This window comes from Drosophila tropicalis, unplaced genomic scaffold (genome assembly GCF_018151085.1).
Source record: "Drosophila tropicalis isolate 14030-0801.00 unplaced genomic scaffold, ASM1815108v1 contig_443, whole genome shotgun sequence".
Taxonomy (NCBI): domain Eukaryota; kingdom Metazoa; phylum Arthropoda; class Insecta; order Diptera; family Drosophilidae; genus Drosophila; species Drosophila tropicalis.
This window is the reverse complement of record NW_027172907.1, coordinates 7,285,947-7,313,243: the sequence shown is the minus strand read 5'-3', so window position 1 is coordinate 7,313,243 and position 27,297 is coordinate 7,285,947. Positions and strand designations below refer to the sequence as shown.

General features: G+C 36.7%; 3 protein-coding genes across 18 annotated transcripts in view; 2 read left to right on the top strand and 1 right to left on the bottom strand.

Annotated features, from left to right (window-relative positions):
* The window catches only part of sif (still life), a 101,891-nt gene extending 91,702 nt beyond the window's left edge, over positions 1-10,189 (top strand). For 7 of the 12 annotated variants that reach the window (XM_068286596.1, XM_068286597.1, XM_068286592.1 and 4 more), the window contains one exon: positions 30-7,567. In XM_068286596.1, the coding sequence (XP_068142697.1) occupies positions 30-2,121 (2,092 nt within the window). In that variant the 3' untranslated portion in view covers positions 2,122-7,567. Of the gene's footprint in view, positions 1-29; positions 7,568-8,367 lie in introns of those variants that run through there. The other 5 variants (XM_068286599.1, XM_068286602.1, XM_068286601.1 and 2 more) reach the window with 1 other exon arrangement.
* Positions 10,190-12,738: 2,549 nt separating this feature from the next.
* Positions 12,739-14,979, bottom strand: DnaJ-1 (DnaJ-like-1). The gene is made up of 2 exons (XM_068285967.1): positions 14,749-14,979; positions 12,739-14,176 (listed from the first exon to the last, which is right to left on the bottom strand). Exon 2 carries the CDS (start codon positions 14,154-14,156, stop codon positions 13,086-13,088), a length of 1,071 nt encoding a protein of 356 aa, XP_068142068.1. The 5' UTR covers positions 14,157-14,176; positions 14,749-14,979; the 3' UTR covers positions 12,739-13,085.
* Positions 14,980-15,510: 531 nt separating this feature from the next.
* Usp47 (ubiquitin specific protease 47) lies at positions 15,511-26,292 on the top strand. 5 transcript variants are annotated; one of them, XM_068286660.1, is made up of 10 exons: positions 15,511-15,646; positions 20,289-20,674; positions 20,822-22,791; positions 22,852-23,239; positions 23,305-24,255; positions 24,317-25,300; positions 25,368-25,494; positions 25,569-25,639; positions 25,707-25,840; positions 25,907-26,292. In XM_068286660.1, the coding sequence occupies exons 2-10, from the start codon at positions 20,447-20,449 to the stop codon at positions 26,115-26,117; spliced, it is 5,064 nt and encodes a 1,687-aa protein (XP_068142761.1). In that variant the 5' UTR covers positions 15,511-15,646; positions 20,289-20,446; the 3' UTR covers positions 26,118-26,292. The 5 variants fall into 5 exon arrangements, with proteins under 5 accessions (XP_068142761.1, XP_068142766.1, XP_068142765.1 ...); XM_068286662.1 differs by lacking the exon at positions 15,511-15,646 and adding an exon at positions 15,733-15,814; XM_068286663.1 differs by lacking the exon at positions 15,511-15,646 and adding an exon at positions 17,416-17,500.
* Positions 26,293-27,297: the final 1,005 nt, after the last annotated feature.

The window sequence follows — 27,297 nt, the reverse complement described above, 5'->3', positions numbered from 1 at the left end:
ACGCTTGCCCTTGTATTGTCTTTTTGTAGCACCACTTCAACCCTTTCGGTGGGCAGCACTGGCAGTCAGGCTCGTCTCATACAATCATCACATCCGCCGGCCAGTTACCAGCCGGTTTTAATGAAGGACCTAGGTAAGCCATCATCATCGATATCATCGCCAGATGATGAAACGGAACTCGAATCGGAATCGGAGGTTCATGCCCAACAAGTGGCGGCCTCATTTAATTTAAGTTTAGGTAGTAGTGGTAGCCTGTTTGCTGCCAATGATTCTCATTCCCCTCAATCCCAACAACAACAACAGCAACCACAATTACAACAGATTCAGACCTCCCAACACCAATATCATCATCTATCACCACGTCAATCGCCACGGCAATCGCCGCGTCAATCGCCCAAACAAGAGATCGAAGTAATCGAAATCTTTGAGAGTGAATCCGAGCGTTTGGCCTCGTCCCAACAGGTGGCAGTAGTCCACCAACATTCAGGTGGGGGTCAGGCCAAACAACGACGTGACCGTGACCGAGACCGAGACCGTAACCGTGACCAAGACCGTGACCATATACAAACCGATGCCGAGTCATCAGCTCGATTCATGAGCGAGTTGCTCGAACAGGAGAATCTAGCGGATGGCACTTGCAACATTGTGGCCTATATGGCTAGTCTCAGGGAGAAGGCTTTCGAGCCGCAAGATTTAACCGAAGAAGAGAATGGCGATCAGCAGCAAAATGATTCAAGCCTATCGCCGGAACCACAGACCGTAGTAGAGAACACGTCGACCACGACGACGTGCAATCAACAGACAGTCGTTGTAGACATTGAATCGCCGCATTCATCGCGTCCCACAACCGAATCGGATAGCACGGCCACAACAGGGCCTTCGGAGCGTTCCGAAGACGAAACAGAAGAGGAAGGTGCCAGTGGCCACATTATGTCCTCGCTGGCCTCTCACATTGTGGTCATTGATAAGAAGGTCGACAAGATATTTAAAACCAAGTCACCAGATCGCGGATCAGGCACAGGCCAAAAAGGCACCACCCCCAGCAACACCACCGCCTCGAAGGGTTCGAAACGTCAAAGTATTTACATTTCACCAGATCGTTCCAAGTCGCAGGGTAGCTCACCCGTACGCATAATCAAAATAAAATCGCCACGCTCCAGTCTCAGTGAACAGGGCAGTGGTAAGCGGAGCCGCGACAATTCCCAGGGTCGTCGTACACCCAGTCCACGTCGTTCGTCCGAAGGTGGTGGTGGTATACTAAAGCATTCCACGGCACAGCCAACGGGTGGCATACTGAAGCCCCATGTGTCCAGTCCCTCAAAGTCAAAGAGTCCTGATCGTAGTTGTTTGAAAAAGGGTGGACCCTCTCATGTCTGCGAGGCTTCAGGAGTGGCAACAACTTCGCTGTCGCCACGTCATCTCTCGCCACGTAGTAGTCTAGATCATTTGTCGCCGGACCGAGCCAGCGGCAACACTTCCTCTTGTCTGCGTCACTCACCCATGAGTAGTTTCGATAGTTCCGATCATTTGGATGTGCCCGGGCGCAAGCGTAGCATGTCTGCCCACGGTAGCTTTGACACGGGATCAACCAAATCGTCGTCTCGTCATCAGCAGCAGCAGCAAGAGACATATCAATATTATCCAGTCTATGATAATCAGACCTGTAGTGATCATTATGTAACCACGGGCAAATACGGTGGCGGCGGCGGCGGAGGTGGACGTAGTCGTCTTAGTAAGTCACTGGAGCGTTCCACCTCGAGAGATAGTTCAATGACAAACAGTTCGTATGGCATGAGAGGTGGCGGGTATTCTGGCTATGGCAATTTGTCGCCGGAACGTAACTATGTGGTCTACAGCTCGGGCCCATTGCGTTCACAATCGGCGGAGAATACATTCTCGCAACCCATTTACGATCATCCCATGCCATTGCGTCAACTTCCGCCACCTCCTCCACATGCTCAGCAGTATGTCACCTATATGCCAGATATGTCAGGAGGCGGCTATATGGGAGGACCGCCTCCCATGGGTTGTACGCACGATCAGTCCATCACCCAGTTGAGCTCCTCGGCTCCCGAGTATACCACATGCATTGATTGTCTCTATCAGAAGAGACCCTCCTAGCATAAGTCCCGCGTGCGGCAAAGTCGCACGCGGAAGAAGACACCAAGAAACATGGGCATGACCATGGGAGGAGTTGGCGGTGTGGTGGTTAGTGCCCAACCAACGGCTAGTGGTGGCATAGGATTCGTCCCAGAGATGGGAGGCAGTATCGCAGGAGGAGGAGCAGGAGGTGGTGGTGGTGGCGGCGATTCCGGTGGTTGTGTGGACTGTCATGACTATTTTGAAATACATGTCTAAAGTGCAAAACGATCGAAGATGTTTACGGATTTCCACAAGAGATAAAAATAGAAAGATAAACCGAAAACCAAAAAAGAGAGATAAAAACAGGGATTTTAATAATAAAAGTGCCCGAAATGAAATGCAAAAGGTTGGGAGGAATCCTCCTCCCCGCCCTCTAACCAAACACACTTCAGGCACTTTAATTTTTTGCGAAGAACTAAAAATCATATTTGAGACTACAATTTGAGGAGGGACCTTACATCCCCCTCACTCACATAATGAAACCAAAGATAACGATAACGATAACACACAACTTCCAAAACTCTACAAATAATCGATCGAGCGAACACACAGAATCCTGAACTAACATTCTCTATATAGGAACAATTTATATAATAAATTGAAACTAAAAAAACAAACAAAAATAATGAATATAAACCAATAATAATAAAATTCAATAACAAATTAGACAAATTTACTAAAATGACACAAATCAAAACTAGAAATATTAAAAAAATAAATAATAAAAACCGAACTAAATAAAGATGGGAGAAGGCTCTGTAAAAAAACCAACTCATCGTGTTCCGGATAAATATAGAAAAAATAATGCAACTTTGTGTGGAAAATTCGTCAATGTTGTATTCTTTCGAACTGAATAAAAATGAATAGTCAATAAATATTTCGATTTAACTTAATAATACATATCGGTTCAATCGTTTCTTCTTCTTCTTATATTCACTGTTGAGTTTATAATTAATTTAAAACTGAATTTGTGCAGCTTTGACAAATGTTTACACACAAAAGTTATCTAAAAAAACTAAAAACTTTATAGAAAACTATTGGCCAAGCGTTTGAATTCAAATAAAATCGTCAAATTCGGGCCTTAACAAGAGTATACCAAAGGAATTTTCGTATTACAACCAAAAAAAAAAAAAAAAAAAAATAAAACAAATAAAACCCAAAATGCCTCAAAAACTTATAAACCAAAACTCAACTCAGATCAGAATATACGTAAAAAAAAAAAAAAAAAACAGAGAACTTTTTTTCAATATTAAACAAAACACAAGGGATTGAATTTAAAAATAGTACGAATAATAAATACAAATACGACGAATAATGAATAACAAATAAATAAATCATTCAAGAGATGGTCAGTCAATAATTAGGAAACCAAAAAGCATTTCCATGCGCTTCCTTTGACTCTAACTCTTACCCCACATCCCACTCCACTCCACAATCTCTCTCTTTCGAAAGAAAGAGATCAATAAATATATATACATTTACATGTATATATATCGTTTCATCTTGAACTCTTTTACTAACTTTGTGAAATGTGTTGTCCGAATATACATACATATATACCACATTACGCATACGCCGCATTGCACACACAGACATATAGAGAAAGCCGCTCAGCAGCTCAGCAAGAGAAATTCACTAAACTAAAAACTAACAACAAAAACTCAAAACTTAAAACTAAAATTGAAATTCATACTCGCACATACTACAAATAAATAAATAAAAAGAAGTAAACTAAACTAAAAGACAAATGTAAGGAGAAAAGCGAAAAGCGAAAAGAAACTTAAATCAAAACAAAACGAAAGGGTAAATAAAATAGCGAAGGGAAAAAGGCAAAAGAGAATTTGAAAATGAAAATAGGAAAAAAAAAAATCTTAAGAACTCTTTTTTAATAATTTAAAGACAAAAGTTCTTGAATTGAGAATCAAATATGAAAATCTAAATGCGGGTTCGACAAACAAACAAACAAACAATTCTATAGGGTTAACATTATATATACCTAAACCAAATCAGAAAGTATTTGAAAGTATTTACATTAAAAAAAAAACAACAAATATTTAACAACAGCAACAAACAAAATAGTTAGCAAAGCAAATTTTTTTTGTATAACTAATAAATTATACCAAAAAGAAAAAAAAAAAACAAAAACAAACAAACAAACAAAAAGCAAAACGCTAAACGAGAAAAAATGTTGTGACAAATAATTGTTTTTTTTTTTTTTTTTTGATTCATTCTTTTTTTTGATATTTCATTCTTTTTTAAGGTTTTTCATTTATAGTAGGAAAAAAATTTAAAAAAAAAAAAAAAAAAAACATTTTTTGATGATGGAAATGATAATCGTAAGTCGTACCTCAATGTTCAGTATTAATCGTAACAAATTATATAGTATATATACAAACACATACAAACAAATATACACAGACACATACATACATACACACATTTGCATATAAAAATCAAAAAACACCAAAAAAAAAAAAAACTATATACTATATATGGCTATAGATAATCTTCAAATCGAAAATCGAAAAATCCCAGACTTGACATCGGCCATGCCGTAGTTAATATATCCCTTGCACTCTATAACAACAACAACAACAAAAATTGGATAACGAGTCATCAAATGGCTCTGTTCCTCTCTGTCTCTCTCACTCTCCCTAATTGAATCGGAACATGGATTTATAATTTAAAAATATATTCATTTTCCTTCGAATCATTTCACAAAATAATTCATTGTATTAAAATTGATTTCTAACTGGATCGTACATATCATATAAAGTAGTTCGATCTGCAAAATAATTAAAACTTTCAAACTTCGACTGATTGTTCCATATGGGAGAATGGATTATTCATATATATGTATTGCAAGGATATATACAAATAAAGGGAGAGGAAAGGAAAGGATGAAATACCAAAATGGGAAAGAAAAAGTTCAAGTTTTGTTCCTTCTTTTCGGTTTTTTGTTTGTGTGCGCAACTCAAAAACTCAACTAAAAACATTAAAATAAAAAAATAAAAAACAAAATCAAATTTCAGGTTGTTAAATGTAACTGAAGGAAAATAACTATATGAATAATCAAAAAACAAAACCATAAAATAGTCGAAACGTATTTAAATTTTAAGCTTGATAATAAATAACAACAACTATATAAGAACAAAAAAACAACAATTTACAGTTTACACTGGGCTTTGAAACAGCAACAAAATCAAACCAAAAACCAAAACGAAACAAAATCAATTTCAGCAACAACAAAAAACACTTCTAAAATAATCAAAAATAAATTAAATTAAAAATATAAAACTAATAACAAAAAATCAAACGAAAAAAAAAAACAAACGAAATGACCGAAAAAGCGACAAATGGACATAGAGCAAAAGAAACTGAAAAAAAAACGGAAAAGCAAAGAAGAGAACAAAAGAGACAAAGAAATCGAACTTCCATTTTGGCCTGGCCTTGTTTTTTTTTTTCCCCCCCCGCCTTTCTCCCTCTCCTCTAGCCTCTTTAGACCCGCCCACAAAAATAATGTAAACCTAGGTAAATCATGCAATTAGTTATATAGTTTTTTTTTTTTTTTTTTTTGTTTTTAGCAAGGTAAGTTAAATAATATATATACATATGTATCTATGTATACATATATTTAAATTGAATTCAATTGAATTTTTTTAGCCCGTAAATAAGTTTAAAACAAGAGAATTAAACAAAAAAGAAATGCGTGATATACTTATCATTTTTTTTTTTTTTGTTTTTTTGAAAGATAACTTAAAATAATGCAATCAAATTGGTTTTAAATTGATAATGGGAGAAAACTACATATACATATGTACATATATATATGTACGTATATATATATATATGTATGTATGTATATGTATGTATATATGAGAAATGTTTCATATGAAAATTAGAACCACAAAAATATTGCCTAGCAATTCAATAGCTTCCCTTTCAGACTTTCAAACGTTCCAACCGATTTCTTCTCCATCTTGGCTAGTTGTTTGTATTTGTATTTCTCAAACTTTTCAATCAACTTTCAGACATTTCAGGCTAAAATCGATTTGTTTCCAATGTAAATAGTTTTTATTGAATAAAACCCAATTTAGTTAAATTAGTTATTAGATAGATCAAGTAGGGAAAGAAATTACTTAGAATATAGAAACTAATTCGATTGAATCCATTTTTTTAAATATTGACTTGAGTGGGTCGACACTTTTGCTTGTCATGCGATACCCTGCACTTTACAAAATTAGAATTATACAATTTTTGCACCGATCCTGCCCTTCTGATCCGCCACTTTCCACTTTTGACTCCTTTTTTCTGATCTATTGAGGGGGAAAACTATTTGATGCAATGTTTAAACAGAAAGGGAAATGGGTTTTCACACTTAGTTGAGTTCGAGTTTAATATTGAACAAATGTCGCCAAGTCTGAAATGGTTATTATTGAGGTAAAAATGGTTCTAACTCTGATTCTCCCTCTACATATATGTATATGGATATATCATTCATTCTATGTATATGTATTATGTAGTAAATATAAATTTATATAATTAATTATTCACATTCAACAGTTGGCATCGCTTGATTAAGTTTTTTGATAAAAAAAAAAGAGAGACAATCCAAAAAAGGAAAAGTCAAATAAAATAAAATAATAAAAAAAAAAAAAAAAAAAAACAATAAACTTTAAATCCGTTTTGCATTTTCCAAGATCGAGTAGGTCAAAGCACAGCAAAAATTTAAAATAACAACAACAATACAAATAGAAGAAGAAAAACGTAAGAAATTTGTGTGTGAGAGATTTTTTTTGGAAAGAAATGAATTGATAAAAGAAAAAGAAAACAAGATAAATATCTGTTATACAAAAATATATATATTTATATATGTCTTATGGTTACACACACACACACACACACACACACACCTGGAACCTCACCGTCCCCTAAACAATCACAAAAAACAATTTACTCAAAATGCAATCGAAAATATTTCATTAAATATTTCTTTTCCTCATTCCAAGAAAAAAGAAAACAAAAGCAACAACAACAATCAAAGTGCACAATGATTTTTTTCTATCATTTTTCCACTGAGTGTTCTGTAAGAAAATTCCAACAACAATAACAAATATTAATTATTCTTTTCTTCTCGCTTTTCTTTTTGCCCGTTTTCCTTTTCAACTTCTTTTTTCTACTCTTTGTTTTTGGTTTTTCTGCCTATCAAATCGAACACAAAATGTTGGCATAAAATGCAAAACTGATCTAAAAAGAAAACAAAAAAAAAAAAAAACATTTGGAACAAATTTTTCGAAAAATAGTTTATAAAACAAAAATAAATGACAAAAAAAATCTTGTAAAAAAAAAAAAATCAAATCAGCCCAATTAATCAAGCGATGACAACATTTTAGCCAACAAAAAAAAAAAAAAAAAAAAAAACAAATCCGAATCCGAATCTTTTTTATGCCAAAAACCTTCTACTTAATCCAACCCCCCTGACCCCCGACCCACTTACCTCCAACCGTAACTGCAGTCTACTCTTACATCATTTAAGCTAGAAATGTCAGGAAATACTACAGGAGGAAATAGATTTACATTCCGCCTAAAAGTAGACACTGAAAATTTAATTTACCTTATTGAGAAAATTTTTTGCATGCTATTCTTAACACTTAAATTTACCAAAAACAACAACTATCGGATAGCCGATTTTAAAATTGAATAGAAAATTACACTGAAGAAAAAAGCACAACTGCCTACCACTTGGCTAATTTCGTCCGAGTCCTTCTTCACTCTCTCTCTCTCTCTCTTGTGAGCTCATAATATTCTTAATTATCTTTAGTTGCACAGTGACGACACCTAGAGATTGTTAGAGATTTCTCATATAATACATACACACACACACACACACATTAGTTATTAAAATTTACAAAGAATAATGCCCAAAAACAAAGACAAAACAAAGACACCCTGTAGATGCATCTACATACATACATACATCCAAAATGCATATACAGGGTGTGTTTTAGTCGACAAAATGTTTATGTTCATTAGCATAATTATTACATCTGATCTGATCTTCTACATACAAATATATATGGTTTCTTGCTCTATATGGTTTCCAATTGCAATCATCTTTCCATTATCCATTATCGATTATCCATTATCTTGTATCTGTTTGTTCGTATTTCGTATTTCGTATTCTCTTATGCTTTATACTTTATTCTTCTTCATTTTTAATTGTAGGGTCCCCGGTGTGGAAACCACGAGACATGATAAATTTAGGCACAGATCCACAGTCAACAAGCCGCAAACAAGACGAAAACAAAAACTAAACTAAAATAGAAATATGCAAACAATGAGAAACGTGAATGAAAAAGAAAAAAAAACAAACGAAAGAAAAGAAAAACCCCCAAACAAACGCAAAAAATTTGATTGAGAATGCGAAAATGCAAAATGCAAATTTTGAGAAACGAAAATTCTTCTTTTTTTGTGTTGTCAAAAATCTAAATCAAGTGTAGGCCAACTCAAAAAAAACTGAAAAACGTATAAGATAAAATCAATTTGCTTGGTTTCCTCCCCCTACCCCCTACCCTCGTAAAACCTCAACAAATTACCCCCTCAAAAAACAAAAAAGAAAAACAGAATTTGTTAATGAAAAACTAAGTATAAAAAAAAAAAAAAGAAAAGAAAAACAGAAATAAATCACATCGAAAACGAAAAAAATGTTTAAACAAAAAATGAAAAAAAACTAAAAACTGTTTTCTTTTGAGTAATGAGAAGACTTTGATTTATATTAAACAATGAAAAAAGAGAATATTAAGAGAAAAGGGAAACGGAGAACAAATTCAACAATTGCATTTGTCGCTGCAAAAAGACTTGAAAGTAAATTTCGATTAAAACAAGAAAAAAATAAATAAAAAATAAAAAAAACAAATGAACAATTGCATAAAACGGAAAATGAATTTTTTTTGAATTTAGGTTTAGAGATAAAGAAAAAACAAAACAAAATATACAACAACAAAAGAAAATGAGGGAAAGTAAATGGAGCAAAAAGACGATGAGAAAAAGAAAAAAAATGCAAACAAAAAAACAAAAGCAAAGAAAAACGTAGCAAAAATAAAAGCGCGTAAAAATCTTAGTAGTTTAAGACACACACACACTTGTTTAGTTTGTAGGCACATACACACACACACACACACACACACAAACACACCTACACTGAGAAAAACAATTTCAAAACAAATAATTAAAAACGAAAGCAAAAAAAACCAAAAAAAACTAATAATAACAATTAAAAATAAAACCAATAGCAAAAATTTAGTCAAAATGTTAAATGGTAAAACTAAAAAACAAAAAAACAAAAAAAAAAAAAAAAAAGAAGCAATTCAATACACTTAACAAAAGAAAGAAAAACCAAAAAGAAATAAACGTTAAATGCAGCATTCAAACAAAAACAAAAAACAAAAACAAAAAAGATAAATCCAAAATTTAAATAAATTATAAACTATACAGAAAATATATGAGAAAGCATTAAAACAAAAAAGAACACACACAACCAACAACAACAAAATGAAAAACCTTCTAGCAGAATTAACAATAATAAATAAGGCAACTTTTCACTTTGAAACCAAACACAAAATACGGCAATTGAATGAAAAGAAAAACCTTTCACACAGACACCCACACACACACCTTTAGAAGAAAATTCACTTTCCTCCCACTCTCACACACACACACAAACACCCCTATCGAAAATGTAGTTTAGTAAATATTGGGGGGTACTTAAGATCGGCGAAGAAGTCATAGCTAAACCTCCTCTAAGACGGTGGACAGCCCTCCATAACCCTTTTCCCAAGAGACTAAACAGACTAAAGACAAAAATCTTAAGCCTGATCCGATCGCAAAGTGATGAAGTTTAAAAGGGATTGCCATTTGAAGGAAGGGGATGATATCTAAAGGATTTTGTGCCTAGCCTAAGGCCGAAACGAGCATGATTAAGAGTTACATGACACTCTTACAGAAGGCTCCACAAAGAACTCAAGGAGTAGTAACGTCTCCCTGCCCCCCCACCCCAAGGCAAGTTCAGTATCCCCCCAATCACCTCCCTCATAGAACCAGCACCACATTTAGCATTTTTTTTTGTTTGCTACTCAAAAATAATAATACAAATTGGTTGTGAAAGCAGCTGTTGGGATGATAAAATTTCAATTCAGGAACTATTAACAACATAAAAAAAAATTACATAAAAAACTAAACACTTCAAACAAAACAAAAACCAATTGCTGAAATCCAAATTTTTTCCAGTGTAACTCACAAAAACAAATCGAAACATAATCAAAATACCAAAAAAAAAAAAAAAAAAAAAAAAAAAAAAGAAAAGAAGAACCCACACACACACAACACAGGCGAACAAAATCAGAAAGAAAGATTTTTAGGTTTCCAAAATGGCAGCAAAATAAAACACAAAACAAAATAAGCGTTTAGTCGAAAAAAACAAAAAAGAAAATTCCCCCTCCCCACAAAACCCAACAAGGAAAATAAGAATAGCAAAAGAAAACAACAACAAAACCAAGCAAAATGAAAAAAAAAAAAACGATAACTAATAAACATCAAGAAAAAAAAAGAAGAAAACAAAATGCGACATTTTAACATAATTTTTGTATCAGTTATAAATAAAAAACCCAAAAAAAAAAAAAAAAAAAAAAAGAAATAAACAAAAATGAAATCGAAATAGTTAAATTATTAAAAATAAAAAAAAAACTCATAGCGTGAAAACTTTTTTTTATACGCAAATTTAACTATTTTTAAAACAAAAACAAAAGAAAACAACAAAAAAACAAAACAAAAAAACAAAAAGGAAATGAATTTTTTTATTATACAAACATAGTCTAATGTTTAAACAAAATGATGTTTAAGTTTTCAACAACAACAACAAGAAACGAAAAAAAAAGAAGAAATTTATTTCTTTTTTTAAGATTATTGAGTTCCAGTTCCATGGTACAAAGACAGAAGAGGCAGTAGGGGCAGGAGAGGAGAGGAAAAGGTGAAAGGAGAGAGTGCTATCGGAACCGTGTGACTTCACAAAGCTTTGCAAAGAGTGCCAATAAAGAGAGATAAAGGGAGAGAAAGAGAGAAACAAGTGGGAAAGATTAAAATCGTCTTCGAACTATTGCTCTCTCTCTCTCTGTTTACTGCAGCCGTATCTCTCTCCCTCTCTCTCGTCTACTCGCTCTTGCGTCGTATTGCTGTCTTTGTCTCACTGATTGAGTTCTTAAATCAATTCAATTAATTCGAATTGTTAGTTAAACTCGGATCATAATATGTATGTTTTAACAAAATGTTTTTTTTCTAATTTTTTTTTGTTGAAGCATAACAATGAAAAGAAGGAAAAAACTTACACTTATTAAATAAGGAACAAAACCTAAAAATAAAAAAAGAAAACAACAACAACAATAGCAAACAATTCTAGTTAATAATAATAAACTAAAACGATACAAAAAGAAAAAAAACAAAATAAAAACATTAAACAAATTCCATTTTTATTATAAACAAACGAAAACACTCACACATACAACACAAACACATACACAAGAACATCATAATAAATGATAAAGAAAAAAAAAAATTAGCAGCTGCAACAACAACACATAAGAACAAAAACAAGAAAATGTGCAATGTATGTTAAACATTTTTGAAACAACAAACAAAATATGCAAAAAACAGCAAAAGAAACAAAAAAAAAAATTATACAAAAAAAAAAAAACAATGCAAAATGCAAGCAAATTTAACACAAAACAGCAACAACAACCAAATTTAATGATAGAGAAAAAAAAGAAAAACAAAAAGTGTGTGAAAAATTAAAAATTACAACAAATTCTTTTTGAAGTGAAAACAACAAATAAAACCCAAATAAAATGTGAAATTTAAAAAAAAAACCATGAACATATTTTTTCTTACCTTGCATTTGACTCTATGCATCTCTTTAGCTCTGCCAACGTTAATAGCGCTGAACGGATTAACGGTATTTGATGTCTGTACATGTGTGTACTCGTTAAAGGACAATTTGTCCTTGCACTTATCTGGAATAATTTGTAACGGAACTACAGATGAAGTTTATTTGATCCACTTTACTTTTATTAATGCATAATAGTTAATATTCTTTAAGATCTTCGAGAAACAGGTGTCTTTGCTTTTCGTCGAAATGGCCGCGCCGGCGCCAAGACAACCATTTTGTTTTTTGCAAATAACTTCATTACTAAAAGTTTTTGCACAATCAAAGAATCACAAATGATGGCTTGGCACAATTGTTATTTACTTCTTATTATTTTTAACACCCACCACAAGATTTGCAAACCAAAAAAAATAAATAACAAAGAGGCGCCAGAATTTTTCATGATGTTAAAAAGTTCATCCCACACACTAGAGAGGGGAGAAAGGTCGATTGCACTGTTTATCGTGTTTATCGATATATTCGGTATTTTTTTGTAAAACTATCGATTTTTCACTGTCATCGACCAAATCCCGCCACCTCTAACTTGAGTATACCGCTTTAGCGCGGGAAACTCAAATAGCTGTAAGAAAAACAAACACAAATAAACTAATTTTATATATAAATTCTATGTTTTTCTTTTTTTTTATTATATTAACATAAATAATTTTTGGTACTAAAACGTACTATGTACCTTTAATATACACGAAACTAGAATAGGTTTATTATTATTATTTTAGGCATCTACATCTTCCGCCAGATCGAATCGATTCGAATATGGAATATGTGTCAGAGTAAATGTTTCTAGTCAAAATAGTGAAGAGGTTCTATATAAATGTGTGTATATATATCACATATTCCATGTTCGCCGAATTCGATTTGGCGAAACTTTCTGGGCCTTACTTAAAATTAATAATACAAAAAAAAAAAAAAGAATTAGTGTAGTTAGTGGATACGGTTTAGCTACCATACATTAATTTGGCAACAGTTCGGACAACTGATATCTCAGATTCGTAGGTAGCGAATCAGGAAATTTGATGTCAAAGGCCACAATCAAATCTCCACGACGTGATGGCTCCTTGGGGAAGGGCAATCCACGGCCACTGATGCGTTTCGTGGTGGTGGGTTTGATGATCTCCCCTTGGGTGTTAACGGCAATGCTATCGCCCTGCAGTGTAGGAATGGTCAGCGGAGTTCCGCATAGAGCCTGCTTGAGGCTCACTTGGGCAGTGTAACGCAAATCGCTGCCCTCACGTTTGAACTGAGTGTGTGGCTTATCACGTATGATAAATATGATATCAGCTGGAGTCTTTTGTGGTGCTTGGTCACCTTCGCGGGGGAAAGTGATTTTTGTTCCCGCCTTCCATCCGGGTTTCACTGTAATGCTAAGTACCTTTTCCTCCTTGCGCGCTTGTCCGGTTGACATTGACATGCGGGATATTTTCATCTTCTTGGTACAACCTTTGTCCACTTCTTCCAGACTCACATAGAGATTGTGTTCAATTGGTGGATCCTGCTGCTGACGTTTTCGTGTGGGTGCCTGAGCGTTGAACGATTGTGAACGGAATGCTTGAGCCATTGGATTACAGGCGAATCCTCCACCGCCAAACATATCATCGGCGCCATAGTTCATAAACATTTGTTCCTGCCCTTGACTTTGACTTTGACCGGGTCCGCCAAACATACTATCGCCGCCGCCAAAGAATACACCGAATGGATCTGCTGAACCAAAGAACTGGGCGAATGTGGCACGTGGATCGCCGTGGAACTGATAGCTGTAACTACCCGGCTGTCCGGCCCCATCTGGTCCTGTTGGACCACCGCTTCTTAGCCCATCTTCACCATGTTGGTCGAATATGTCGCGCTTCTTCTTATCTGACAGCACTTCATAAGCCTCGGCAATCTCCTTGAATCGTTCCTCCGCTTGTGGTGACTTGTTCTTATCGGGATGATATTTAAGAGCCAATTTGCGATAGGCTTTCTTGATCTCATCGTCGGTGGCCTTCTTATCAATGCCCAGAATCTTGTAGAAGTCTTTGCCCATTTTTTTCTTGTTGTTGTAACCTAAATTTTTGGAATAGGAAAATATTACTTTGATTGTTTTTTTTTTTCAGAGCAGTAACTACTAGTGCTGACAGAAGTCCAAAAGTTCAAGCTGAAATTAACAGACGACGACTTTCCTACTATTCTAATAATAAACATCAGCTGTAAAGACCAGACGTTCCCAGCTTGCTTCGTATTTGAATTCTTTTATTTACTTTTTTGTTTTAATTATCTATTAAAATAAAAATAAATATGTTTCTCCCTTCCATTTTTGGCTTTTTCTAGCAATTTTCCCTGCCATCACTGGCTGGCCATACTCGTTGTTGTTGTATTTTTTTCTGTTTTTGCTCAATGGAATGTGCTAGAAGAAAATTCGAGTTGTGCAATGATGACGTTGTACAGTTCGATTTTTTGTGTTTTTGTTGTATTTTGTCTCGTTTTGTCGCTTATTTTATTTGTATCCCACATTGTCAAGAAGAATTTAACTTCTTTGTTTTATACCCTGCCCACGTTTCAGAAGCCTTAAGTCAATGCTAATTTCAGCTCAAGTATTGGGAATTCGTGTCTCTTGTGTTGGATTTTCGTTAACTTACCTTAACTGATTTTCAAAATTTAATTTAGTTTTCAGCCAAGTTAAGTTGAAATTGTGTTCCTTCTTCTTTTCTGTTTGTCTATATTATTGTATTATTTGATTTCACTTGAGAATTTAATATAATTTTGTTGTTTGACACTTATTTTTTGCTTTAATTGTTCTCTGACGAGAAAATTGTGTTTTCACACGCCCAATCTGTTCTCGGTATGTTTTGTTTTTTGAAATTGAAGCGAAATGCTCAGCGCTCGCCTCTTTTATAGTTTCGGGTGCGTCTGCTCGTCGAACGTTCTTGAATGTTCCAGATGCGCAGGGATGCATCTAGCAACGATAGTCACTCAAAAATAAGCGCGTATATTTGAATGGCATGTAATAGTGAATGACTTTACATTGCGAGGGAATTCCTAGTAAAATACGATACTAAAGTTATGGCCTTATCATTTGCTTAGCAATAAGTGTTGTAAAATTTTATTTATAAACAAGAAAAAACTTTTTAAAAATCATTGTTAGTTACTTATCGATAAATTTATGCGCGATATCGATATGTATTTCAACATTCGAATTGTATAATAAATATATGATTTATATGATTTTAAAGTTCCTATTAGTTAATAAATACTATGCATAATCATTGTAATTCCAACCGGAATCGAATACATTTGTTTTTTTTTTATTAAATTTATTGGCCAATTTCTCAATTTTAGTTATCTACATTTTATCGATAGCTGTGTTGCCACTTCTTACATTTACATTCGCCGCGTAAATTGCTGCTTATCTACGTGTACAAAATAGTTCTGTGGTTTGTTTTTGTTGTTTTCCGTCTTGGACATGTTGTAGAAAATGTCCAATCGTGTCAAACCTAAGCTAAATAAGTTAATTTGAAGTGGAAGGCAACTAAAGCGGTAAGAAGCATTGCTTGCCGCATAGAAAGCAAGCCGAGAATTAAACTCAAAAGAAATATATCTGTTTTTTTGTTTTTGTGGCAAAGGCAAGACAGATTTTCTTCACATTTCGCAGTGTTCCAGAGAAAGAAAGAGGTAGAATGAAGAGGGAGTGAGTAAAAGAGAGTGGTGAGTGTTTTGGAGTAGTTAGTTGTGCGAAGGAGGCAAAGGAACGTCTCATCGAAACTATAAGATATAACATATATCTATGTATATATGTACATTTATATAGATTTACCCCGATTTGATTTTATTGACATATGGCAAGTCTCGAAGGACGCCTGAATGCGATTTAAATTGGAGAAATTTTTGCATGTCACGTATCACAACCAACCAACCAAAAAAAAAAAAACCTTGACCGATCCCCTTCCTTACTGTGAGAGGACCTCACCGACCCCTCCCACCGTTTAATAGGTGGCCAGCAAATTGGTTGCGCAAACCCAAAAAAAAAAAAAAAAAGATGTAAAGAAAGAAAGAAAGAAGAAGAAAACAACAAAATATTTAAACAACTTTTTGGAAGCTGACGCCGGCGTTGACTTCGTCGTTGTCGTTGGCATCGCCGGCTTGCAGCATTCATATATGTACATATACATATGTATGTGTATGTATATACATACATTTTCTTTTTGTACTGTAATAAAAATAGTCTCATTCATTCTTGCAGATACAACGATTGCAATAGAGAAAGAAGAGAGAAAAGAGCGCGCGTCTAGAAGAGGGAAAACAAACTAGCTAGAGAGATGGAGAGAAAACTGAGACCATTGAGGTAGAGGAGCACGCAGGGCGGCATCACAATCTCATCGGCATCTAGAATAAATATACATTAATAGCACTTTCGCTGCGACGTCGTTTGCTGGGGCGCCAACTGCTGCATCCAACCCATTCCATCCCATATGTGTACTATATAATCCCATTGAGTAATCAAGTAAATCCATCCGATCGGACATTGCAGTTTCCAAATTGACCTACTCTCTCACTCTCAAGTAGCCTTCTACTAACTATCACACACACACAATCTCTCTCCCTCTCTCTTTTTCGCTCACTCTCACTGTCTCTTTCACTGCCAAGCCATTGAAACAATTTTGCGATAATTATTCTTATCAATTTGAATAGATTGTAATTGGTTAACTGACTAATGCATGAACCACCGTATCATCTACATACATATATTCACCTGTATTTGTGTGCAATCTAGTTTGTGTATAACAGATATTCGATTTATATATAGGTTAAATAGATTTTGGAAAGAAATAAACACCATTAGCAGTTTTTGTTTACCTTTTATCCTTTTTCTCTATTTCATTTTCCGATTCCATTTTCATTAATCTAGATTTCTGGCCTTTCTTTCTTAGAACTTATTACAATTGGGTTCGAAATTTCATAGTTCTCATGGTTCTTTTTTTGGGATACTCATAACTCAACTTTTAATAGTTTCCTCTTACTTTTTTGACAGTTTTATCCATATTTCTTGTCATCGTTACAAACCATTTCTCTTTTAACCAAATGTTCATCTAATTCTAATGCCCAATTGGCCCGTACAGCACTCGTGATGATCGCCTAAGATCGTTCATTTATCCGTATTGTTGGGGCCACCGGCGGCCACCGATCGAACATCGTGTCGGTCGACGTCGTCGTCGTCGTTGTTGTTGGCGGCGCCAATGTTCATAATATATTCTCGGATTCTCGACGAGCATCCAAAAGCATCGGGAATCCCGTACAACCAGTACACGCGTGAACGATGTCGTGCGTTGACGGCGGTTTTTGAGTTCTCGGATCCGCACTGAAGAATAATTGTGGAAGAAGACGACGACGACGGTAAAGTCCCCCCTCCCACCCACCACTCACCCACAGACCGAAAATAAATGCAAAACTATTTAAGAAGATCATCAGAAAATCAACAACAAAAAACTAAACATACTGAAAGTGAAGTGAAGTTGAAATATTGTTTATACATGTGCAGTATTTCCGGTTAGATCCTTTAGATGTTAGACACATGCGAAATATGTATTTAGTGTGTTTCGGATACGTTTTTCTCTCCGTCTCCCTCTTCCCCTTTGACTTGTGGCAAAAGATTTTACACACACAAAAGTACCCAAAATAGTTTCAAAAATAGCACACAAAAATAGTATAAAAGCGAAATAAAACACACACTTAACACACTCGAAAGAGATCGCCCATATCTAGATACACTGAGTTTCTGTCTCTGTCTCCATACGTCTCCGTCGTGGTGTATGTAAATATTTTGATCCTAACTCTCACTCTCTCTCTCTCTCTCTAGTAACTCACTCTGATTGATAGGCCGAAGATCTATGCAATGGATGCGGCGGTTGATCTCTGAAAAACCTTCGCATATATAGAAATAGGCGCAGATAGATATGTATATAGATAAATATTCACACACTGCTAAGATATATACCCCTGATTTAAATATTTGTACTTTTTTTTTTGTTTCATTTCTCTCATTCCTTTCCGTTTTCTTCGATATGTCGCCCCGTCGACGTTGTTTTTATTTTTAGCTTCACAATTTTTTATTTTGATTTCATTTCTCTGGCTCTGGCTTTGCGTATATTAGCATTTACTTATACACACACTCTAAATACATATATGTATATGTATGTATAAAAGTGTGTATATGTATATATTTATACATATCGTTTTATATCGTGGTCGTCGTCTGACTGTTTGTTGGAGCAGCATCCAACATGTGTTTGAAATTGCAACAGCAAAAAGCAAACCGAACAAATTTACAATTTGCGTGCATCATCATCATCTCGATCTCGATCTCGATCTTTGCTTCTCTTAAGATTATTTTTGACTGTGGTTTATTTATGTATGTTTACCAATGTGTTGGAAAAATGCAATTGCACTAGTGCTAATTGCCAAAGACGTTTAATTTAAAGACTCGGCAAATCGATTTGAATTTAAAAGAGAGAGATATTTCAAAAAAAAAAAAAAATTTTTTTCAACAATTAGAGATATAAATATATGCATATATATATATAACATGTTGATACATCTAATAAATAGCATATTTGTGACGAAAATTGCATGACGTATTATGGCGTTTAACATGAATAATTTAAAATATTCTTCGACACTTATAATATAAATGATTTACAACAAGTTACTAATCCTGTTTATGTCTAGAAAGACGTTTTCGTTTGTACTTCTTTCACCAAGAGAACTTTGGATTCTCTTAACATCATATCGACATACATATGTATGTGCACATATATAGTTCATACTAAATATCGTAAGGAGCAGTAGCGATCTAGGCATAGTTTTCGAAGGTAAATTGGATTTGGATATCGAAAGGAGTGAATTGTCGTTTTTGCAGGAGAAAATTTCCATTAGCGATTTGCAATGTCTTTTTAGCGGACATGATCCTTTTCCTAACCATTTTGGGGGTTTAATGTACACTGAATATATATTTGAGTGAATCATTTTATGGAATGAAAAGGAGAATATAGAACAACCCACTCTTTACCCACCCAATCAAGTATGGAAGGGTGGGGGACAATCATTTGGCATAATTTGCGCCACAGCAAAAATATGTATTTTACAACTTCCGTTGCTGCAATATCATCATCACCATCTGCCCCGCCCCCATATCTTCTGCCACCCACCATACATTTCACCCACAGATGATGACCAACAAAGAATTCATTTAACTTGCAAATGACATTTTGTATTACCCAAAAACACAAAATTTATGCAGCAATTATGACGCGCGCGGGAGGTCGGTCGGTTGGTTGGACGGTTGGTCGGTTGCTCGGTCGGCCCACGAAAAACGAAAAGGAAAATAGGCGAAAATGTGTCGACATACATATAAGAAAATTCTGGACGGCCAGAAAAAACAAGTACAGAGGCAGACAGGCGTGTTCTCCTCTGGCTGTTTGGTTGGTTGTTGTGTTTATAAAATTCCATCCAACGTTAGTCATGTATTTGCCAATATATCTCGGCTGGCGAAAGCGTACACAAATAAGGCGCGAAAATCGCTCCGAGAACTCTAAGAAGAAATGGCTGGGAAGGGACACGAATGAATGAAGGGGTTACTAGTAGTAGAAGAAAACGCTATTGCAGGCAGAGCAGGGCAGCAGATTTTTGGGGTTTATTTTCGATTGAGGTCGAGAAAACAAGAGGAACATATTTCAATATATGTATGTATGTATGCATTTGTATCTACAACGACTGCTTCAGACGCATGTACCGGGGGGAACGTTCATTACGCCGTGCTTTTCTAGGCAACGATTTTCGTATTTCCTTATTTTTCGGGCACACATTATCCGCATCATCCGCATCATCATCATCGTCAGCTGGGCATGACTAGTATGAAAACGTCAGAGAGACTTAATATCTTGACATATTTTGCTCAACTTTTGTACATAAATATACATACATATATTTCTTTCGTTTTGTTAAAAATTTTTTAGTTCCTTCATTTTGTTCATCTTTCTTTTCTTTCATTATTATTTAAAATTTTGTTCTCTTTTTTTTCATTCGTATATATTTTATTTTAAAAACCCCTTCAAAATTTTTATGTATCGATTTTTTTATTAATATATCTACATTTGGTCTCCGATTTCTTTAATTTCATTTGCAGAAGGACGACGCTCTCGTACTTTTCGCCTGGCTTAAGTTTTTTTTCTTTCTTTGATTTTTGAGTTGGTTGATTGATTTTTGTTATCGCAAGACCCAAGGGCGACGAAGAAGACGGGGACAAGGTAGAGACGATCCACGTGACCACAAGACGGCGCCGTCATGACAGACACAACAACAACGACAACGGATAACAACAACAAGAGCAAGATAAACGCTCCAGAGTGCACCGTGTCGGTATATGATCAGACACCCGGGTCACAGCAAAAGAAGATCAATGTGGTCCTACGTTCCCATTATACCGTGCAGCATGTCATTAATTTGATTGGCACACAATTTCCCTATGGGAAATTTGAGTTAATCCTCCAGCCGCACGATAACAAAGACTTGGTGAGTGTGGGGAATTGAATGAAGTATGATTTCCTTGCGTCCTTTTCTGGTTTGCATTATTCACTTGGAGTTGATACATTTCTTCAGGAGTCCATGCGCGCTTAGAGTTTTTTTTAATATTTTGGCGTTTTTCTGCTATCTTTCCAGGTGCACCTGAATAACTTGGAATCACAATTGCTGTACGAGGTAGCAGGTTTTGAGCATCAGTTGAAAAATAGTTTGGTTCTCTTACCCTCAGGCAGTTGGGATGGTAATGTGACGAAACGTTTCGAGTTACCTCTGAAGAAGGCCCAGGGCTTGGTTAGTCTGCATAGCAAAGAGAAAACGACGACAAAATCAACATCGCCCGTAAAGAAGGATACCACGACGGGATCACCAACGAAAAAGGAAAAGTCAACGGAAACATCATCATCGACATTGTCCTCTCCAATCAAGAAGGAAAAATCAGACACCAAAAAGGAGAAAAAGGAGATCACAACAACAACAACAACAGCATCAACAAGGACGACTACGTCGGAAGTGGCAACGGAGACGATAGATATCTTGGGGGAGACAACAGCGACGATATCACCAAATAAAAAGAAATCATCAGTCACTGGGGAGACCATAAAAAAGAAACGTGTGACAACAACAACAACGGGTGAAAAATCGACAACAACAACGAAGAAAAAATCATCTTCCAGCAAAGCGGCCCAATCGACAAGTAGTCCCAGTAAAACCAAGTCAACGATTCAAGAGGAAGAGGTCGTGGTTGTGGTGGACGACAACAACGACGACAACGAGGTGGAGGCGGTAAGAGCTGCAGCTGTTGTGGCAGCAGCCACCACAATTATCGAGAATGGGACAACGAAGATCACGACCTCAACCTCGACATCGACCACGACGACGGCGACTTCCTGCTATGGCAACAATATGTCCATTGACGAGATAACCAAAGCTGAGATATCCGATCAACTGCCGCCGCCTCAGAATCGCATCCTGATCTCACCCATTGATGATCATGCCCCATCCGAGCTGTTCAACATAAGTCCCGTCTCCGATGCCGAACAATTGTCGGACGATGACTTAGCCTTGGGTGCCTCAGCCAGTCCCACAACTCTAATGATGGATCCATTTGTCTTTGGCGGTGATGTCAACAATTCATTGGAGAATCGCGGAGCGAATGGCGATCAGTTGGTCTCATCAAAGGATGTGGGCCTCGATGGCATTGGCACTCAAGATGGACAAGAGTCAGATCTATCGAATTTCTATCGTCGTAAATATGGTGGCGACGATTTACCATCATGGCAAAAGATTGACACAACAGCCGCTGATTTTGTGGCCTCGGCGACGACAGAGCGGGAAGGCGGTTCATCGGGAACATCAACTACAGGAACAGCCACAGGCACATCATCTTCATCAGCAGCAGCAGCAGCAGCAGGTGGTGGTGCATCTTCATCCCGTCCCAGTAGTCGTGGTTATGTGGGCCTCATCAATCAGGCCATGACATGCTATCTAAACAGTCTACTCCAGGCTCTCTATATGACGCCCGAATTCCGTAATGCCTTATATCGATGGGAATTTGATAATGACAACGAGGCCAAGAATATCCCATACCAATTGCAGAAACTATTCCTTAATCTCCAGACATCACACAAATCATCGGTGGAGACAACGGATCTGACACGCAGCTTTGGTTGGGATTCAACCGAAGCGTGGCAACAGCACGATATCCAAGAGCTATGTCGCGTCATGTTCGATGCCTTGGAGCATAAGTTCAAGAATACCAAACAGGCGAATCTAATATCCACATTGTATGAAGGCAAAATGAACGATTATGTCAAGTGTCTGGAATGCAACACAGAGAAGACGCGCGAGGATACCTTCCTGGACATACCTTTGCCAGTGCGCCCATTCGGGAGCAGTTCTGCCTATGGCAGCATTGAGGAGGCATTGCGTGCCTTTGTTCGGCCAGAGACTCTGGACGGTAATAATCAATATCTCTGCGAGAAATGCAAAAAGAAATGCGATGCCCACAAAGGGTTGCATTTCAAATCATTTCCCTATATATTGACACTGCATCTGAAGCGTTTTGACTTCGATTATCAGACCATGCATCGCATCAAACTGAACGATAGGTGAGCGAAAGATATAATCCATCTAGCAATTTGATAATACAAACTCTTATTTCTTTTTAGAGTAACCTTTCCGCAAAAACTCAATTTGAATACGTTCATCAATCGGAATTCGAATGGGGGTGAACAGTATCAAATGAATGGTCACAATTTGGACGATTGCAGTACAGCGGACAGTGGTTCAGCCATGGAGGAGGATAATCTAAGCAGCGGCGTGGTGACCACTGCCAGTTCCAGTCAGCATGAGAACGATCTAAATGACGAGGACGAGGGGATCGATATGAGCAGTAGCACTAGTAAAAGTACCAAACAAGATACCGGTCCATACATGTATGAACTATTCGCCATAATGATACATTCGGGCAGTGCCTCGGGTGGTCATTACTATGCCTATATCAAGGATTTTGATAATCAAGAATGGTTCTGTTTCAACGATCAAAATGTATCGACTGTAAGTAGGGAACCTGTCCCATTAACGACCCAATTCGATTATAAATTCTCAACGTTTTCCTGCAGATCACACAAGAGGATATACAACGTTCGTTTGGTGGTCCCAATGGCAGCTATTATTCCAGCGCATATACCTCATCGACAAATGCCTATATGCTGATGTATCGTCAGGTGGATGCCAAGCGAAATGAACGGGTCGTTAAGAGTTTAGATTTTCCAGAGCATATTAAATCTCTGCTGCCGAAACTCCATGCCGAGGAGGAGACACGTGTCACGCGATTGGGTCGTCATGTTACTGGAACAGATCTGGCCCTGCCCCATCTGTATAAGCCCCGTGTTTATTTCTATAATCCATCGTTGAAGAAACTAAAGGTGACTCGTGTCTATGTGTCTAGTAGTTTTGATATTAACTCTGTCCTATCGACCGCCTATGAGATGTTAAATGTTGAACAATTCGCACCGCTCAATCAATGTCGTCTGGTGGCCTATAATTCCTCCATGGATACGATTATTCAGTCACTGGAGAGCTGTACGGACCCATCGTTGACCGAACTGAGGGCTTCGCAGAATTTCAGTTTGGATTTCCTATTGGAATACCGTCTGGAGGATCAGCAGTTTGAAGTCTACGAACCTGATGGTTCAACATGGTATGTTTATAAGGTAGAACTATCGACCATGTCGATGGACGGTCCCTTCCTGGTTTATTCAGCAGCGCGGGAATCTAGCGATGTCCTACGCCATTCGATTGCCACACGGTTACACATAAAGGATGAGGATCAATTCCTATTGGTCACCGTAAGGGGTTCCTTCCGCAAAGCCTTTGTCGCCTATGATCCGCAACCGACGCCCGAAGCTCAATTGCAATTACAGAATTTGGCCAATACGCAATTTAAAAATATTACCTACTTCTACTTGAATGTGCCTAACACTGATGCAGCCAGTTTGGAAATGTTGGGAGTACCCAGTAAGGAAGTGGCAGCACTGGCAGCAACCACAACGCCGACGACAGCGACAGAGGTGAGAGCATCGATTTCAATGATTGTGGCTGATTAATCGAAATATTTTCTCCATTTCTTAGCCTTTAAGTGGCGGCGATGTGGTGGATGCTGCGCTGATGAATGGCTCTGCTGTGGGCGAGATGTTGCCGAGCAATGACTGTGATTGGCGTCGCTATAAAGGTGATCTATTGGATCCTTTGTCGGTACCGCCTGGACATGAATCCAACTCAGAGGATAGCAGCCTAAGCGATGGTGATCGCACTCTCGTTGAGACAGAGTCCCTGCAACATCGCGGCGGTGGCGATAGTCAAGTTAGCTCCACCAGTCACTCACCTCAATTGTCCAGTCCCGAGGATGAGGCCGCCTCCCATGATGCCATGATGCGTGTTCATGCCTATTGCAATGGCAATGGCAGCTACTCAGCCGCCGATGCCATGGACTCGAGCAACGGTTCTGGCGCTGTCACCAATCACTTTTTCCATGCCAGTAAAATCGATTGCGTGGACATTGTGGCCGGCGCCTCGAGTTCAGCCAGTTCGGGCCACCTCTCGGATGATGAGGCCAATCTAAGGAAACCCACCTGCGCATACAAACTCCTGGTAGGCACCCAGATGCGCATGGGTGTCTTTAAGCGGCATATTGAGCAGCTAATTAAGGTGCCCAATGCCTATTTCAAACTACAGCGCAAGAACGAGAACAACATCCCAAATAATCAGAATAACTTGCTAATTAGTCTCAATGAGGGTGAAACCCTGACCGTTGAGTTGGGTAAAACCCTACAGCCCGATGAGTACAAGGCCAAAATACATTTTCTGCGTCTCAGCGATTTGGATAACGAGACGGCGCGTTTGCCATGCGTCTGTGAATGGGTCTATAATACCAATACCACAGTGGAGCAGGCCAAACAAGAGTTAGTAGCCAAATTGCAACGCATCGATAGCAAATACTCCAGTCTGACTGTGGAGAATAGTCGGATCTGGCTAAAGGGTGGCAGAAGTTTAATCAAAATCATGAGCAACGATGAGACGCTTTACTGTGACATGAGATCGACCACCACAACCGAGGTAACAAACCATTAAAAAAGGTACCATGAAGGGAACAACTGAAAACCCTAATTGATCAATTTTGCAGTTCATTATCCAAGAGTGCGAAGAGGGAATAGTAACGCAGCCCAGCGAGGATGCTTTAACCATTTTCGTAAGGCAATGGTATCCACAGAAAATGGAATTTGGCAAATTTCAGGAAGTTACCTTGGAGAGTAAGTATACGGGACATAGATGATTCTGGATTTAATTCTAATTCCATTTTTTTTTTTTTGATTTCCTTTTACAGAGGATAATGAAATCAGACGCTCGTTATCACAGATTTGCGACATCACCATAGATAAACTAAGTTATATGAAGGTAAGTTAAAACTTCTTATTCGGAAATATATATTTATTTTTCATGAATAATCTCCCTTTTGGCGCAGGTGAACAGCAATTTCCCCTGCACAAACATATCGGCTGTCAGCATTAATGAGTCAAGCAGCTGGTTCTCAGTACCCGGAACTCTGGATACATATCCGCTGAATAGCAGTCAGACTGGCAATATGTATTTGTACAAGTAAGAAAAGAAGTCAAGAAAAGGACGAAGTGAAGGAATCCCTTATAACAATTGGAATATTCACAGAGATAAAAGCATAGCCGCGCGAGAATTAACGTTAGAGGAACGCCGGCAAATGAGCGCCAAGGAGAAGGCACGTCTGGATCGTTTGGGCTGCATTTCAACAACACGCTATTCCCAGCGTCGTGAACGAGCCCTTAAAATCTATCTAGATTCACCGGAGAAATCAAATAATGTTTCGGCCTCGGCTCCAATGGATGCGCATGTTGAACACTAGAAACAAAGAAAACAAAGAGAGAGGAGAGACAAAACAAAAAGAGAAACGGAAACATAAAAATTCAACCCCCAACCCAAACAAAATCTAATGAAAATAATATAAAATTTATGTGTTTTCAAAATCCAAAACGAAACAAAACTAAAGCAAATTTATTAAAAAGTTGAAAACCAGAAAATCCTAAAGAAAAAGATCTTATTATAATCAAAAGAACAGATCAGAAAACTTTGTCATCATCTGCGTCGCTTAAAAAGAGAAGAAACAAAAACAAATTTAACATTTTCTGTTTTTTTCTTCCCTTATGTCATTTTTTTTTTTTTATATTTATCTTTTGTTTTTGTTCAAATTCAATTGTTGTTCCAAGAGAGAGAAAGAGAGGCATATACAATATCCTAATATTGGTCATTGATTGAAACAGCGCTTATTATGAAAGGTGTAGACCTTTTCCTACCAAACTCCTACACCTACCCTACCATCCCTTTTACCCTCTCCCATCTTACACCTTCAGGATAACAAAATTAATTATACATATTATTATTCTTGCTACTTTTTCGTATTACAAGAAGTTCAAAGATGAGACTGTGTAAAATTAAATAACAAAAAGTATAAAAAATGAAAAAAAAAGAAATATTGCAGAAAAATTTCCAAAAATTATATAATTGTGAATGTAAACATCAAAACTAATTTAAAATGCAAAAAAAAAGGGAAAACTATAAAAAAAACAAAGAAAACAAGAACTAAAGAGAGAGAGAGAGAAAAAAACCAATTAAAAACAATACAAAGCATTTTTATTCAATACTTTTCTAATATTGTTTATATAAATTTTGATAACAATTTTTAATAGGAAAATGGACCACGGTAAGGGAAACGCAAGGCAAACTGATTATTTTAATTTTATTATCTTATTCTGAACCAATTAAATATAGCAAAAATTTTCCGTTTCTTAATGTATCCAATTCTACATGATGAAAAGTTTTGACCTTTGTCTTACGAACTCTAAACTTATTTTAAAGAGTTTCGGGACATAAATCAGGATAATTCGCAGGAATTTAGTTAATCGTTTAAATTGAAGCATTCAAAATGGAAAGGAAAATTTCGTTTTGACAAAAATTGTTCAGTTCTTTCGGTTGTAAATAAATTAGTCGATCTGTAATCCTCCTGCTTTCATTTCTATAATTTAATG

Bases quoted from the DNA above. Each gene is read 5' to 3' on its own strand.
- Usp47 (XM_068286660.1), top strand. From the start codon at position 20,447: ATGACAGACACAACAACAACGACAACGGATAACAACAACAAGAGCAAG. The intron at 23,240-23,304 runs GTAAGTAGGGAA...GTTTTCCTGCAG, and splicing joins ACGATCAAAATGTATCGACT to ATCACACAAGAGGATATACA. The intron at 24,256-24,316 runs GTGAGAGCATCG...TCCATTTCTTAG, and splicing joins CGCCGACGACAGCGACAGAG to CCTTTAAGTGGCGGCGATGT.
- DnaJ-1 (XM_068285967.1), bottom strand. From the start codon at position 14,156: ATGGGCAAAGACTTCTACAAGATTCTGGGCATTGATAAGAAGGCCACC.